Source organism: Phragmites australis, chromosome 4 (assembly GCF_958298935.1).
Source record: "Phragmites australis chromosome 4, lpPhrAust1.1, whole genome shotgun sequence".
Lineage (NCBI taxonomy): Eukaryota > Viridiplantae > Streptophyta > Magnoliopsida > Poales > Poaceae > Phragmites > Phragmites australis.
In genome coordinates this window covers 18778908-18795940 of record NC_084924.1, presented here as the reverse complement: position 1 = coordinate 18795940, position 17033 = coordinate 18778908, and the positions used below count along the sequence as shown (strand labels likewise).

At 41.3% G+C, this 17033-nt stretch overlaps 1 protein-coding gene across 5 annotated transcripts; it reads left to right on the top strand.

Moving 5' to 3' along the window:
* The first annotated feature begins 977 nt into the window (after positions 1-977).
* On the top strand, positions 978-11067 carry LOC133915866 (DEK domain-containing chromatin-associated protein 4-like). Of its 5 annotated transcripts, none has more exons than XM_062359236.1 (13): positions 978-1117; positions 1913-2701; positions 2780-2813; positions 4414-4490; positions 5127-5186; positions 5273-5383; positions 5470-5541; positions 5691-5771; positions 6060-6471; positions 6692-6757; positions 9826-9935; positions 10434-10464; positions 10539-11067. In XM_062359236.1, exons 2-13 carry the CDS (start codon positions 1964-1966, stop codon positions 10700-10702), a joined length of 1956 nt encoding a protein of 651 aa, XP_062215220.1. In that variant the 5' UTR covers positions 978-1117; positions 1913-1963; the 3' UTR covers positions 10703-11067. The 5 variants fall into 5 exon arrangements, 4 of the variants coding, with proteins under 4 accessions (XP_062215220.1, XP_062215216.1, XP_062215217.1 ...); XM_062359232.1 differs by having other exon boundaries at positions 979-1117; positions 1848-2701; XR_009909409.1 differs by lacking the exon at positions 10539-11067 and having other exon boundaries at positions 979-1117; positions 1848-2701; positions 6692-6819; positions 10434-10462.
* Positions 11068-17033: the final 5966 nt, after the last annotated feature.

Genomic DNA, 17033 nt, shown 5'->3' with positions numbered 1-17033 from the left:
GTTCTATCGCATTCTTCTAGGAGGATTTTGTACATTATTCTTTTTATGTGTGACATGGGCAGTGGACAATCTCTTGAGGAGGATGTAATTATCTTCACAATTGTATTCATGGGGCTTATGATTTTAATATTCGTGTATGATGAATAGTTGAGCTGGCGGGCAGTGTAGGACTTTCGTTTATTTGAATCCATTATAAATCACGTGCACTCAATTAGTTATAACAAAATTTTCGAATTAACAGGGTTGATTATTTCTACTAGGTGAAAATATGAAAACCACTCCACAAAAGATTAGTGGATTTTCTAAATAAAAAACTCAAAAGAAATACCATATGTAGTCGCGGTGGAGTGTCAACTTAATATCTCACAGTGAAGTGGATTTTGATCTTGATATCTCCACTACATACGTTTTCTTTAGAACATTTCAAAATCTCTACACTAGTTTGGGAGTGCTTTCCATGTTTCTACATAGTAAACGGTTTGCATCGTACGTTCTCCCTGTAAATCATGCAACAGAAAAACAGCAATGCAAAAAACAATGTTCACGTCAAGAAGGGTAGTTGGAAAGAACCGTAGCAATTTCACCTCAAAATTATAAACAAGTAGCAGAAGAGAACACTTTTCAAGAACACAAAAACAATAATTGAAAAGAGTAACAAAGAACGGAGAGATCCTCTTCAACGGGAGCGGAGCACGAATTTGGAACCGGATACCAACGCTCCTGCCCACGGCCCACGCGTCACACCGCAGGCCCGTACACCAAAAGTGCCCACGAACGGAAGGGACGAGCGCGGGGGGGCCACATCGTTCTCTCGGACCCACTGGCCATCTCACTGGATTCGGGCCCACACCCCCTCCTGACAGTACCTAGCCGCGGCCGCGAGCGAATAAAAAGCGGATTGGATTCCGGGCTGGGGTCCGGTCCGACCCGAGCAGCGACGCAACCACTACTACTGATAAAACTGGCAATAAAAGATATTAAAATCCCGGGGAAAACACGAAATTCTCACACACACACTCTCTCTCTCTCTCGTAGTGAGGAGAGGCGAGGAGGAAGCCGAGGCTGCGATTCCAGTACTTCGCACGCACCAACTGCTGCTGCTCGCCTCCAACACCAGGCAAGAAGAAAAATCTCTCATCTTTCTTTGAGCATACTGGATTGCTTGCCTGCTTGTTCGCTCGAGATTTATACTCCTGCGCGGCGGGGTGCTGTTGAGTTGGGTGGACGGTGCGAGAGCGGGAGCAGAAGCTGAGCTTTGGTCTCGCTAGGGTTTGTGGTTTCTTGCGAAGGTTTTGGTGGGAGGAGGCGAGGAGGAGACAGGAAACGCACTTCTTTGCTCGGGTCGAGTAGTGCTGGAGTACTGCAAAGTGTGGAAGGATGGTTCTTTTAGTTCAGGAGTCTTAGGGTTTTGGCAAAGTTGGGGGCTTTTGCTTCCATGCCGCTCAGTTCTGCTCCAATTGGCTCGGTTTGGATGCGAAATATGGAGTCTTTAGGGTGCTTCCGCTGCCCGTCGATAAAATTTTGTGTTTTTGTCAGTAATTGCCCACTGATTTTAGTGCTAATGGGAGTTTCTGAAACGAAATGCTCTACTTGCTAGTTGACCCTTTCCGCGGCGGCTGCAAATTGATTTCTTCTTGTATTGTCCTCGCACGTTGTCGTTACTTTTATTAGCGCTGTGCTGTGGGAGGCCTTTTAGCATTCCTCCTATTCTAGTGAACTGTGGCAAGGGGCTTTATTGTTCATTTACAAGGTTGTTTTGCGCTTGAAAGCATGGTACTACAAAGTTTAAATCTGTACGGTACCGGCATAGTATGGACCATATAACACGTTCAATTCCTTTTCTGCAGATTTTGTTTCCCATTCCAGGTCCTATACCTCGTGCTTCCTTACAAGGGTAACTGTTAATCTTCAGCTAGAACGATCAGGGTCGGCTGGGACGCCCGAGGCTGACCCAGCACAAGGAATGGAGGAGACAGCTGTCGCAAATGGAGGAGCAGCTGCAGATGTTGCTGCTCCTGAGAAGAAGGATATGGCCACTAAGGAAGTGGCTGCTGAGAGCAAGGATGCTGCAGTAGCAGATAAGAATGCTGAAGAACAGAATAAAGGCTTGGAAAATGGCACCGAGGGCCCTTCAGATGGTGATGTACAGATGGAAGAGGTTGAGAGTGCAAAGGAAGGTGATGGTGATGCAGGTGTGGCAAAACAGGCAGATTCCAAAGATATCAAAATGGATGCAGATGCAAAGGAAGATAACAGTGCCAAGGCAGCAGAAGGGGAGGCTGTCAAGATGACTGAGGCTGAGGCTGGAAATACAAAGGTCAAAGATAAGCAGGATGAATTGAAAGAGCAAGAAAAAGGTGGTTTGGCAGATCAGGAGGAAAACAAAGGAAAAGAAACAGTTGCTGCTGAGAAACAAGAGGAAGCAGAAGAAAAGGGCTCTGCTGAAAAGAAAGAGAAAGATGCAGCTGACAAGGTGGAAGAGAATAAGGAGACTCCTAAGAACAAGAAAGCGAGGAGTGCTAGGGATAGAAGCCAGGGAAAGGATAAGAAACAGGATGGGTCCAAATCTAGGGAAGCCAAAAGTTTATTAAACACGCCGAGCCCATATGGTACTGATCGCCCTCAACGTGAGAGGAAAACAGTGGAGAGGTTGGTTGAGGTGATTGAGAAGGAGCCAAACAAGAACTTTGTAGTTGAGAAGGTTTGTTGCTTGCTGTCATTTTATCCCGATATCTTTGTTTCGGCATGCAATAATTATTGGTTAATCTTATTACCACAGGGTCGTGGGACTCCTTTGAAGGATATACCAAGTGGTATGGGCTTCTTGTCATGCTTTTTACTGTTTGCTTGCTTCTGTTTATTAGTGCTGCATAGTAGGCCTTCTATGCTGTTGTTAACTAAGGCAAATAGGTTATTTTGCATTAAGCATTTGAAGCATATCACATGATGTGTTGTTTTACTGAATCTTGAATTGTGGATAAACAAATGATTTGAATCTAGGTGGTTTGCAGGTCCCAGTAAAACTAATTAATTCTTTTCCCTGTGTGCTCCATCATCTATATTGATTACATACTACGAATAATGGATCCAAACCTTACATCTAACTGGAGAAAACAACCTTGTGATCGGTCTGATGAATCGGAATATTTATTTGGTTTTCTTGTATGATGTATCTATCTTTCATAAACTTAATTGCCATGATGTACTTGTTATGATGATGCACTTAATGATCAACATAACACATACTTCCATAATTAACCCAGCACTTTCACAAGTTTATATTTAGTTAGCTTCTAGTAAAAGATCTGGTTTTCTATCACCAGCATCTCCTATGATTCTTTATTTTGAGGAGCTCAGTAGATACTTGTCCTTTCCATGAAGAAGCTATGTGAACAAAGTAGGTTAGCATTTACATGTTAGCTTCATAGTGGAATAGCAACTATAAGGTAAAATTAGATCAGACCAGAAAGGAACCATAAAAAAACGAGAATACACAGGAGGAACTGTGTATCTTCCTTCTAAGGAGAGTAGGGACTTGAACCCAACACCTCTCAACTACAACAACCAAGTGTTCTAGCACTAGGCCATATGGGTGTCTCCATATGCACAGAACAATTACTGAAGCTCATACTTAGATGCTATGTGCCTATTTTAGATGCATATCTTTTGTGTACTCTGGTGTCAGATCTAAATGGTGTATGCTAGTAGTAGGGCAAAGCCAAGAATTTAGTGATTCTGTTAGCTTAGGTTTACCCCTTTGCACGTTTGGCTTTGCTTTTTCATTGCCTTAGATGAACACTGAGTTTTTTTTTTCTTCCAATTGTATACTGTTAAAACTTGTATCTGATATTTTCTTCTGAAAGTTGTGTGAAAAGGAGAAAATTTGGTGGACTGCAGACTATAACTTATGGTACGAGTCGCGAGTCTGTTGTTTAATTTGCATCTTGCTATGTGGCATATTTCATAATCTCGAGTTGATGAAAGTGATATGTGCTAAGTAATGTTCTTTTTCTTTGATGTTGATGCATCCATTTTCAGCTTTTTGTGTGGGCACTTAACTTTCACTTTTATTGATGATTAAAGTTATGTACTTTCTTTTTATTTATATCTTGTGCACATTGTTTTGATGAATAACTAATGTACTAGTATTGTTCCTTTCTGATGATTTGTTGCATTATTGTCAGTTTACCCAAGAACAAACTATGTTGTTACAAGTTAATTGGCTACTTCGATTTTACTTGCTACATCTTTATCTATTGCTTTGTATATTCACAAATGTGTCTTTGTTTAGAACGAGCATTTGTGATTCTCTTTTATGGTTCCACTTAATGCTAAAGTCTGAAATTTCTTTCTTCTATTTCGCATCAAAGATCTTCTCTTTCACTGATCTGTTTTTTTTTTAAACTTTTGTAGTTGCACACAGAATATCAAGGAAAAAACCTGTTGATCTTAAATTTCTTCACAATGTTCTTTTTGGGAGGAAAGGCAAGGTAAATTTTTGACATAAAAGAAGCCTGCTTTGGATGTACCTGATGCAAAATTTATCTCTTAGCTAAACACTTAATTGTATCCTGTCCAGCAAAATTTAAAATAAACAAGAAGTCTGCCACACTAGATTTTCTATGAAGTGCTAGTCCCTCCAACAGGTTTAAGCACAGAGGAAGCACATTTTACGAGAAAAATGTGTATGTAATATTGGCACCATCTGTTGTGTTAGCCCTTTCACTCTGGTGCATACACTGTTCTGGAACCAAAGAAGCATGGAAACCAAAAATTCCCAAAAATAATGCAGCACCCTAACTGAACTGTATGTAGAAGTAGCAAGAGTAAGGTATATGGTATATTGAGAGGCTAGTTTCACGGTCATTTCACTTTCGTTTTGTACAATGGACTGCTTCAGTTCTGAACTTTTAGCCTAAGGTATTCAAAAGATGGCTAGTCGTTGGCTTGGATTCTCTTATGTACAATATGCTGTTATACATTTTACTTCTGTTTGCTTACTTTACAATAACTCCAGAAGTCTCACGTTTATCATGAATGATGTTAACGCTAAGTTCTCTTTGCTTCTGCCTCTCAAATGTATAACACACTTATCCTAGCAAGTAAACTGTTCTATTATGTTTCAGACTTTAGATTTTAAAGGACATATACTCCAGTTCTCTGGATTTGTTTGGCATGGGAGTGATGTAAGCTTCTTTTCTCAAACCTTTAAATAGTCAATCTACTTTAGCTGATACATCTGGTTTAATTTGGAGACTTTTCTTGTTTGTAGGAAAAGCTGAGAGCCAAGGCAAAGGAGAAGCTTGACAAATGTGTGAAAGACATGCTGTTGGACCTCTGTTGGCTCCTTGCTATTCCGGTTCCAAAACCAAACATTAGAAAGGTTTTTTTCTTGTCCTGTTCTTAGAATTACATTTTGGTTCATATAATATAGCAGCATTCTAATATAGTTTGAGATAACTCATATAGGAAGATATTGTGTCAAAGCTCTTGGACTTCATTGCTGAACCTCACGGTGATTCTGGGCTCTCTGATGATCAGGTTAGAACAACAGTTCTTATGCTATGCTCCTATCCTGCTATCAGCTGGATACTGGTGTTGTTGTTTTTATGGTTGAAATTAAAATGTATGGGAGTTTACAACTTGCAATATCATTTTATTTCTGTGCTTTATTCTCTTCCACTGGCCAGGGATCGAATTCTAGAAAGCGCAAGAGAGGAGGTGGAAGTGCAAGTAAGGCTCCTGACAGCACGCCTAATAGGTCTAGGAAGGTATAGTGCCAAAATTTTCTTATGTGTTGACTACAAGTCTTTTATCAAAAACTTCAATATGACTTACAGGCTACCTTGTTACGACCTCGCTCCAGTCGTAGCCTTCCTTAGTGGCTATTTGGCTATTTTGATACTAAACTGAGTTTATGCATGGGCACCCAAGCGAAGCTTCACTACTTGCCTACCTCTAATTTGTATTTCCAATGATTTGTAAATGTTGACACAGTCATGGTTATCATGCCTTCTTCAATATATCACAATTGTTCTCATTGTTTGTTGCTGCTGCAGAAATTTGGTGATGATACTACTTCAGGTAAAAATCGGAAGAAAGCTCTAATGTATGATACTGATGAAGATGAGGATGAGGATGAATCCATAAAATCTGATAGTGAGGAAAACAAAGCTGAAGATGCAGATGGTGAACAGGAAAATGACTATGATTCTGGGAAAGAAAAGGCGAGTAGGAAGTCCTCAGAAGTAAAAGAATCATCAGGCAAAAAGAAGATAGACACAGGGAGTGGCCACAAGACAAGCCCTCCAAGGACAATTAGCAAGAGTCCAGTCAAAAAATCATCGTCCAAGATTTCTAAGGAAAAGGAAAGCCCTGATGACAGTGCAAAGGTCTTTTCTAGGAAGAGAAAACCCACACCAAAGAGTGCTCTAATCTCGGAAAAGGAGACCAAAGAAAAAAGATCATCAGGTAAATTTGTGACCTTCACAGTAACCAAAAGCACACTCATTTTTTCTGTTCGGAAATTGCTAGTCCAGTTCATGTTGCCCCTCTGGGTCTGCATTTTCCGGCCATGTCATGATCAAATAATCTTTTTCCCTATTTTTCTTTGTTTGATGAACTAATAAGTATGATTTTATTATTTGCTATTTTTCTTTTGTTCTCGCATGGTATTCATTGACTTGGAGAGGGCTTACAATAAAATACCGAGGAATGTCATGTGGTGAGCCTTGGAGAAACACAAAGTCCCAACAAAGTACGTTACCCTCATCAAGGATACGCACAATAATGTTGTGACAAGTGTTCGAACAAGTGAAGGTGACACCCATGACTTTCTGTTTAAAATAGGACTACATCAAGGGTCAGCTTTGAGCTATTTTCTATTTGCTTTGGTGATGGATGAAGTCACAAGGGACATACATGGTATGTGGTGCTAGTTGATGAGAGTAGGATAGGTGTTAATAGGAAATTGGAGTTGTGGAGGTATACTTTAGAATTGAAAGGTTTTAGACTTGGTAGGATCAAAACCGAGTTTATGTGGTGCGATTTCGGTGCTACTAGGCATGAGAGGAAAATAGTATGGTGGGGAGGTAGTTCCCAAGAAGGTTACCTTTTTATACTTGGGATCGATGCTATAGAGGGATGATATCGATGATGATGAGTCATAGAATCAAAGCTGGATGAATGAAATGGCGCTAAGCTTTTGGCATCCTCTGTGACAAGAGGGTGCTATAAAAGCTGAAAGGTAGGTTATATAGGACGGCAATTCGACCTTTGATGTTGTACAATGTCGAATGTTGGCTAGCTAAAGGGCGACGTGTCTAGCAGTTAAGTAAGAGATGCGTATGTTACGATAGATTTGTGGCCATATAAGGATCGAGTCTGAAATGATGATATACGTGATAGGGTAAGGGTAGCATCAATTGAAGGAAAGCTTGTCCAACATCGGTTGAGATGATTTGGACATATCTAACGGAGGCTTCTAGAGTAACCTGTGCATAGCGGGATACTAAGGCGCACTGATGATGTGGAGAGGCAAGGGTCGACCAAACCTAATATGGGAGAAGTCTGTAAAGAGAGACTTGAAGGAATATAATATCCCTAAAGAACTATCTATGGATAGAAGCGTGTGAAAATTATCAATCCACGTGCTAGAATCATAACTTATGCATTAGTCTCCTTGTATTGTTATTACCTTGTACCGTTATTACCTTTACTATATTTTACTATTACTAGGACCTCTACCAGCGGTTAAACACGAAGGAAGGGGAAAGGGACATCTATAAGATGGCCAAGATCCGTGAGAGGAAGACGAGGGATGTCAACCAAGTCAAATGCATCAAGGATGGGACAGATCGACTTCTGGTGAAGGAAGATGAGATTAAGAATAGATTGCGAGAGTACTTCGACCAGCTGTTCAATGGAGGAGGTGAGAGCTCTTCCATTGAGCTGGACGACTCCTTTGATGATGCCAACAGGCGTTTTGTACGAAGGATTCAGGAGTTTGAGGTCAAGGAGGCTTTAAAAAGGATGAAAGGAGGCAAGGCAATGGGCCCTGATGGTATCCCTATTGAGGTGTGGAGATGCCTTGGAGACATAGCAATTGTATGGCTAACTAAGCTTTTCAACCTCATTTTTTGGGCAAACAAGATGCCTGAAGAATGGAGGCGGAGTATATTAGTACCAATCTTCAAGAATAAGGGGGATATTCAAAGTTGTACTAATTACCGTGGGATTAAGCTGATGAGCCATACGATGAAGCTATGGGAGAGAGTCATTGAACACCGCTTACGAAGAATGACAAGCGTGACCAAAAATCAGTTTGGTTTCATGCCTGGGAGGTCGATCATGGAAGCTATCTTCTTGGTACGACAACTTATGGAGAGATACAGGGAGCAAAAGAAGGATTTGCATATGGTGTTCATTGACTTAGAGAAGGCCTACGATAAGATACCGCGGAATGTTATGTGGTGGGCCTTAGAGAAGCATAAAGTCCCAACAAAGTATATTACCCTTATCAAGGATATGTACGATAATGTTGTGACAAGTGTTCGGACAAGCGATGGTGACACCAATGATTTTCCAATTAGAATAGGACTGCACCAAGGGTCAGCTTTGAGCCCTTATCTTTTTGCTTTGGTGATGGATGAGGTCACAAGGGATATACAAGGTGATATCCCATGGTGTATGCTCTTTGCAGATGATGTGGTGCTAGTCGACGATAGTCGGACGGGGGTAAATGGAAAGTTGGAGCTGTGGAGACAGACATTGGAGTCGAAGGGTTTTAGGCTTAGTAGAACTAAAACTGAGTACATGAGGTGCGATTTTAGTACTACTAGGCACGAGGAGGATGAGGTTTGCCTTGACGGGCAGGTGATACCTCAGAAGGATACTTTTCGATATTTGGGGTCGATGCTGCAGAAGAATGGTGAAATCGATGAAGATGTGAGCCATCGAATCAAAGCCGGATGGATGAAGTGGCGCCAAGCTTTCGGCGTCCTCTGCGACAAGAGAGTACCACAGAAGCTAAAAGGCAGGTTCTATAGGACGGCAATTAGACCTGCGATGTTGTATGGCGCAGAATGTTGGCCAACTAAAAGGTGATATGTCCAACGGTTGAGTGTAGCGGAGATGCGCATGTTGAGATGGATGTGTGGCCACACAAGAAAGGATCGGGTTCGGAATGATGACATACGTGATAGAGTTGGTGTAGCACCAATTGAAGAGAAGCTTGTCCAACATCGTTTGAGATGGTTTGGGCATATACAACGCAGGCCCTCAGAAGTGCCTGTACATAGCGGAAGGATAAAGCGTGCGGATAATGTCAAGAGAGGTCGAGGTAGGCCAAATTTGACATAGGAGTCTGTAAAGAGGGATCTGAAAGACTGGAATATCACCAAAGAACTAGTCATGGACAGGGGTGCGTGGAAGTTAGCTATCCACGTGCCAGAGCCATGACTAGGCTTTCAAGATCTTATGGGTTTCATCTCTAGCCTACCCCAACTTGTTTGGGACTGAAAGGTTTTGTTGTTGTTGTTGTTGTTGTTTTTGTTGTTTTCTTATCATTTTTCTAGTTGGATCTTGTGGGTTTCATCTCTAGGTTGCCTCAACTTGCTTGGGACAAAGGTTTTGTTGTTGTTTCTTTTGTTCTCACATGTAATGATAAGAGTGTAGACCATCATGTGATCATCACATCGCACTACATATGATTATTGAATTCTGCTTGTGGCATGATCACAGAAATATCTTTCATTATAAGATAATCATCCAGGTATAGGTGATTATTAGTTTGTGCTAAAAATGTAAAAATTGTATTTCATCCAGGTAAAAAGGTGACAAAGAGTAAATGGGAATCAGCAGAAGCAGATCTTCCCAGCAAGGACGAACTGAGGAAGACCATTACTGGAATCCTCAAAAAAGTTGACTTCAACACGGTGAGTTTCAGTTTTTTGATGTAGTGGGCAGAAAATGGTACTACTATTGACTATTGGCAATTAATTTTTAACTTTTACTATATATTGAAAAGCATCTAGAATGGTGATAGGGCAACTGTACCATTGTATTTTTTTTTTTTATTGTCAAGAGTATTTTCATAGTGCAGTATTTTTCATGTCTATTCTGGACACTAATATGTTGATGGTCAAGATTTAAAAGTTTGATTGCAAAAAGTCAAAATGTGGGCAGCTGTTTGGGAACATGGGCAATTGATGACAAAAATTCATACTTATGCTACATTATATGAGAATGGTTTGTCTGTGAGTGCAGTGGCATTGTCTCCTAACTAAATTCTGTATTTTGCATAAGTACTTTTTAGTTGCACTTTTACTCCTGCTTTTCTTTTTTATTTCGGCTGCGCCAGTCCCTGATCCCAACTAATTTATATTGAAAGTTTCTTATAAAGACCTGACAAGTTTGGGAACCTGATTTTTCAGGCAACTTTCAGTGACATTCTTAAGAAGCTTGGTAAGCTTTTCAAACATCTTGTGCTGTAATTGCAGTTGTTGATACTTGACACACTAACAATTTTTATTGTATAGACAACCACTACAAGATGGATTTGACCCCCAAAAAAGAAGCTATCAAAATTATGATCCAAGACGAGCTAACCAAGTTATCAGAGGAGGCAAATGAGGATGAAGATGAGAAGGAAGATGCTGAGAAGAAACAAAAACAGCATCAAGCGAAGGAGGTCGAAGCATGAGGACTCAGGATACCCTTTAGATGTAGCACCCACTGTTAATTATCATTTACTTACATGTATGCCTCTCTAGCCTGTATAGGCGTCCTATGTTAATTATCACCGCCAACTTGAGAACCTTACTTGATTGTGTATGTTGAGACATGATCTGTAGGCAGCCACACCTCTAGCTGACTGATCGGAGGTACTCCTAGACAACTTCTGTAATTCAGTTTCTGGATTTGCAAATGGCGTTTGAAACTCTTCGTTGGTTGTGGCAGAGCATGTAATGAATGGATAGTTTGCCATAGGTTTGAATAACACACAGACGGACAGACGTATTAGGCTGTAATTGTTTACTTTAGATGCTGTGAGTTTTTATTTTTCTCTGTTGCTTCTGTGTACTGTGCTGCGCATCTAGCAACATTTGTGTTCCAGATTTCTGTATGGGGTTAATTCATTCATCGCTTCCCATGACCTGCAACCGTGTTTTGTTGCTAGTACTGCCCTGATGCAGTCTTATCTTACTAGCTTCTCATGTGCTTGTAGCTGGCCCCGACCCGAGCACAGCCCTATGTCATGCAGACCGAGTCGAAACAGAGTAATAATTGTAGACACTGAATAATTTGACCGCCTGTTTTGGATTTCCTGATTCCTGTTTTTTTTTTCCCTGAGACTTTTATGTAAGATCATGTGAAATTCAAACGTCGCTTTGACAAGCTTACTTTTGGAAAATCGAGTGGTAAAAAATGTAGCACCTTGTTTAGTGAATTAAATTAAAGGTTTAAAAAGTTTGCTTTCAAATTTCTCTAAAACAGACAGGAGAGCAACAGTCTTTTGCATCAAAGAGAGTTAAAGTTTACACTTGTTGATTGCGAAAGCGGATCAGCTGAAGTGTATACAGCACCGTAACGCTAAGGACTAGCCAATAAAACAACAAAACGGAAGACCGGCAATAGTATACTCAGATTGTACCAAGATGTTTGGTTCCTGCCCTTATCCAGAGGCTTGGTCCTTGCTTTTTATGTCGATGATCCGGTCAAGCTGGGTTGCACGGTTGTTAACATAATCGATTCCTTTTATGGTGCCTTTTGGATTCGCCGCTCTCAACATTTAACCACCGGTTCTACAAGGATTCCAATCTTGGATCGGCCTGGGGCAAGGCCTGAGTTAGATACCAGATCAATGAAATAGTACTTCACCTAGTTGAGGATGATCTATTTATCCTCTATTATACATATGATACAATTATCTTCGTAGAATCGGACCTGAAAAAGGCCAGAAACTTGAAGCTGTTGCTATGTGTTTTTAGCCGTTATTTAGTCTGAAAATCAACTTTTACAAGAGTGAATTGTTCTATTTTAGTGAGGCTCTAGATCACGTGAATCAATATGAGGAATTATTTGGATGTGCTATGAGAGAGCTTCTTTTGCGCTATCTAGGAATTCCAATACATCATCGCAAACTTCGTAATTCGGATAAAAAAGATGTAGATAAAAGGTTTGAAAAGAGATTGAGTAGTTGGATAGGCAAGTACTTATCAACAAGAGATAGTCTTGTCCTTCTCAACTCAGTCCTTGGTAGCCTACTGACATACATGATGTCTTTTTTCTTGATTCCTCGATGAGTACTTAGAAGACTGTACTACTTCCGCTCTAGAAAAGAAGTTTTGTCTGGCAAAATAGAGTGGCAACTTAAAGATCAGGGTGGTTTAGGGATACAAGACCTCGATGTGCAAAATAACACTCTTCTATGCAAATGGTTATATAAGTTAATGACCGAAGAGGGAGTTTTAGTGACCGAAGAGGGAGTCTTATAGAATCTTATCAGAAATAAATACTTGTGATCAAAACCCTTATCGCAAGTAAGCTGGAAGGTTGGTGATTCTCATTTCTGGGTAGGTTTGATGAAGGTGAAGCAATATTTTCTTTGCTTTGGTACCTTCAACGTTTTAGATGGCGCACAAATCAGATTGGAAAAATATATGGCTAGGGAATTCACCTTTGTGCACACAATATCCCTACTTATACAACATTGCTCAAAATAAACAAGACACAGTAGCCAATGTCCTTCAATCCCACCCACCAAACATATCTTTCCGTCGGGATTTGATCGAAGCAAAGTAGATAGCGTGGAACGATTTGTTTCCTCGCCTTATCAATATCAATCTCTTCCAAGCGCCAGATGAATTTCGGTGGAGCTTGAACAAAACTGGAAAGTTCTCATTAAACTCCCTTTACAGGGCACTCATAAATAATGACGAACCAAGAGTAAACAAGATGCTTTGGAAACTAAAGATTCCTTTATAAATAAAAAATTCCTTTTGTACCTTCGTAAAGGGATTCTTTTTACTAAGGATAATCTAATCAAAAGATAATGGTAAGGTAGCTCGAAATATTGCTTTTGTTACAAAAACGAGACGATTAAGCACCTCTTCTTTGGCTGCCATTTTGCTAGATCTGCATGGTTCATAATCCAAGTGGCTTCTAATCTATACCCACCAAGAAGTGTCCCAAACATGTTTGGCAACTAGCTGGGTGGGATTAGTAGTCAGTGAAAATCGAAAATAATGGTAGCAGCAGCGGCTTTTTGTTGGTCATTATGTCTATACAGAAATGATATGGATTTTAATAAGAAGAAAATTAATTCTCCTTTACAGGTTACTTGTTCCCGGTTGCTCCGTACATGGGCGATGTTGTAGCGGCAAGAGCACCAACGTTTGGTGACGTCGGCATGTACTCTTATGGACCGGGCGGTCAAGGAGATTTTTACCTAGTTTGGATGGCAGTCTAGGCTTTGGATTGATGCTCCTGTTTAGACTGTGTGCTGACTCTTTTGTTCTTTCCTTTGGTTGTAGTCTTCTTCTTTCCTTTTTGGGATGTGTGCACTCGAGCTATGCAAAAGTCAGAAGTGTACTCTTATTTGCTTTTATCACCTTGATGTAAAGATAAAAGTCAATAAAGCTTCTTTTATAAAAAAAAACCCTAAAATGGGAACCCAACACCTTTCCCCTGGATATGGAAATCCAAGTGCTGCAAAAAGATAAAGGATTTCTCTTGGCTACCACTAATGGATAGATTCAATACAGGAAATCTTCTCAAAAGAAAAAAATTATACAATCAATGACAATGTGTGCTATACAACTCTGCTTTCCACCTCTTCTTTGGATGTGCCTTCAGTGTAAGATGCTGGTCTTTTCTTGGCATCACTCTCTGCAGGTCTTTCCAATGTTGGCAAAAACAAGAGATGACCTCTAATTTCCCTTCTTCATGGAGATCATCACTATTACAGCTTGACAAATCTGGAAGCAGAGAAATGACCATATCTTTCAGAATATCATGCCACCTCTCCAAGATTGGAAAAGAGCATTCTTTGATGAAGTAAACCTACACTTGTATAGAGTCAACTTCACCCTTAGCTCTTCCATTTCTCTTTGGTTTAGCATGTTAGTCACTTCTTTCCAGTTTCCTCTTGCTGTATTCAGCTCCTAACCCCAGTAATGTTCTCTTTGTAACCCCCCTTTTATCCCTTTTATATAATATAATACCGCAATAGGCGCTTCCCCAACTGTATTCCCCTAAAAAATGCCTTAAATGGGTAGATTACTAAGTGTCCTTTCTAATGAGCTTTAGCCTTTAGGATTCGTGAAGGTTTTACCCTGGAAGGACACCAGAGCTGTTCTCAATCATGTCACTTTTTTTCGAGAACGTGCAATACACGTTGTCTATCAAAAGGAGAGTTACAAAATAACCCGTCAGCTGAAGATTGACCAGATGGACCAAATACACACCATACATGTAGACGGACTACTCACTAAATGAATACAAGATTTAACACCCGGGGACCACCACAAGCTCAGAGTGCCACTGAATCAACCTACAAGACCATAAAGAAAAATTCAACAACACCTCTACATCTAGAGGTATAATGGACCAAGCATCACATAGTGAGAGATAAATAATTATCACACTAACAGAAATAAACATCCTAGCAAAATGAGTAATAAGACTCGATCATACTTCCATGCCACAACGAAGCAGACATACAACATAATAACTAAGAGGCATAAAAAAAAAAACATTACAACCAAAAATACAACAAGTGGATGTGATCTATGTAAAAGTGATGCCGCTACCTATCCCGCATGCTCGATGTTACCTCAAGGCTCATTTGGAAAGATAGCAAAGGTGAAGATTCAAAAATCTCAGCAAGTGAATTGCTTTAACAAGCTATTTAGTTATAATTGATTAAACATCATCCTTAATGAAGGTAAGAAGCTGAACGAGTTAACAATATCTAAAAAACATATAAGCCTAATCATACCACGACAACCACATGCTATCATCTGCTAGCTATGAATCACCATAGAAGTATTATCCAAAACGGTATTAAAGATTTTTTAGCAACATAATATTGATATCAATGCATTTAAAGTAAAGACATCATATCCATGACTCTTAGCCTTCCACAGGCAACATAAGGGTGTGCGTCGTGCCCCTCCACGGGCAACGTACGGAGTTGTACCAATAGGGTCGTGGCCATAAGATGGCGATAAAGCTTCCTATGCATGAGATGGAAGTATGATTGAGGCATATTACTCATTTTTCTGGGATGTTTATTTCTGTTAGTGTGATGATTTATTTATCTCTCACTTCCTCCACTTCTTAATTCAAGATTCAAGTAAATATTAAGGCAACTAGCTCATGCATAATAGAAAGACATAACTTCCAACATAGTTACACACGTCATGCGATTCCTGGGTATGTTGGACCGTGGGTGCATGATCTTTATTCAGGATGTGTCTGCTGAATCTGTTTGTGTATGTGTAACTCAAGAACATCGGGGATTCTCCAGGTTCAGGCCCCCATTAGGGTAATAGCCCTACATCCTGTGTATTCTCCTCTTTGGTCTAAGTTGGATACAAATGATGTTCTTGCCCAGCCTTCTTCTCGGCTTCTTTCCCCTCTGGGTCCCTTTTTTTGGATCCAACTACAAGCCTGGCACTCCTCCCTTTATATATCAGAGGAAGAGAAGATTTACATGTGAGTCAAGACATAGACCCAGGCCTAGCTAGAGCTTCCCACCTAGGCCCATCATTACTAAGAGCAGACATATCCCATTTGCTCTACGACGCTACAGAGCCTATCCCATCGCTCCACCGCCCGCGTCATCCCAGTCGCCTGGACTGTCCTGTCCCGCCCCCACGCGTCACCTGCGCACCTGCAAAAGACCTCCTACTATGCCTGTCAGGCCATCCTGTAGCATTTAATTCTACGGGACGGGACACGTCAGCTCTACGCCGATCACATTGTGGACGACCAGAAAGAGGACCTAGGGAAAAGAAATAGTCAAGTGAAAAAGTATTTATTGTGATTAGACTGTTTAGATACATACCTGCCCCGCGACCAGAGGAGATTGGTCGTGGGGTTTGCTCCTACGACTGGGGACTGGTCGCGGAGCTTGATTGGAGAGCTTGGTTGCGTGGTCACTGGCTGGTAGCGCGGTTATTGACTGGTAGCGCAGGATGACCATGGTTCTGGATAAAATGTGGCATGCAGCACCTGCTGATATCTTACCAGCGTGGATCCGCCCGCGAGGGCACCCCACTATTATTTACATGGACAGTGGCCCCCAAGCTCATTCGCGGATGCGGTGGACTGAACAGTTTGTCAGATGGTCGTGGCTGGACCTAGTCGAACCACTTGGGCCCTAGATGAACATGAGTTCACCCGGGGAGTGATCAGCGATACGGTCCACTTTCGTGGTTAGCCTAGAAAACTGCATCCCGAGGGGAGGTTAATCGTCCATAGAAAAGGGATAGTGGGAGAGAGAAACCTTAATGGACGTTGGATTTCAAGGGAATTTTGGTTCCCCAGATGGATCCTCGGGAGCCGGGGTGGCGGAACCGAGCTGATCCTATAAATGGGAGGATGGAAGGCCCCAGAAATTTCTCCGCCACCCGAGCTCTTGTGCTAGAGACTTTTGCCTCTAGCCCCCACCAGAGTCTTTCAAACAACTACCACTGCATCCCCATGGCACTGTGCACCAGAAAGGAGGCCGACTTCCCCAAGTCCAAGTGCACCGTCACGAAGCTAAAGCAGATGTACGAGAATCGTCTACTTCTGCGTTGTCTATCCTCCGGGTACCGCCCTGGGGGAGATGTTCCTGCTCCCCGCCAGGGGGAGATTGTAATCTTCGCTTCATTTTTCTTGGCCAGTCTCATCCCCTCTTTCTTCGAGTTCTTATGCACTGTCATCTCCTTCTATGATATCTGTCATCTTCATTTGAACCCCAATTCCATCATCATGCTGAGCATTTTTGCTCATATGTGCGAGAACTTCATAGGGGTCGAGCC

Coding starts and splice junctions, on each gene's coding strand:
- LOC133915866 (XM_062359236.1), top strand. CDS start 1,964: ATGGAGGAGACAGCTGTCGCAAATGGAGGAGCAGCTGCAGATGTTGCT. Junction 4,491..5,126: donor TTTTTGGGAGGAAAGGCAAG/GTAAATTTTTGA, acceptor ATTATGTTTCAG/ACTTTAGATTTTAAAGGACA. Junction 10,465..10,538: donor TGACATTCTTAAGAAGCTTG/GTAAGCTTTTCA, acceptor TTTATTGTATAG/ACAACCACTACAAGATGGAT.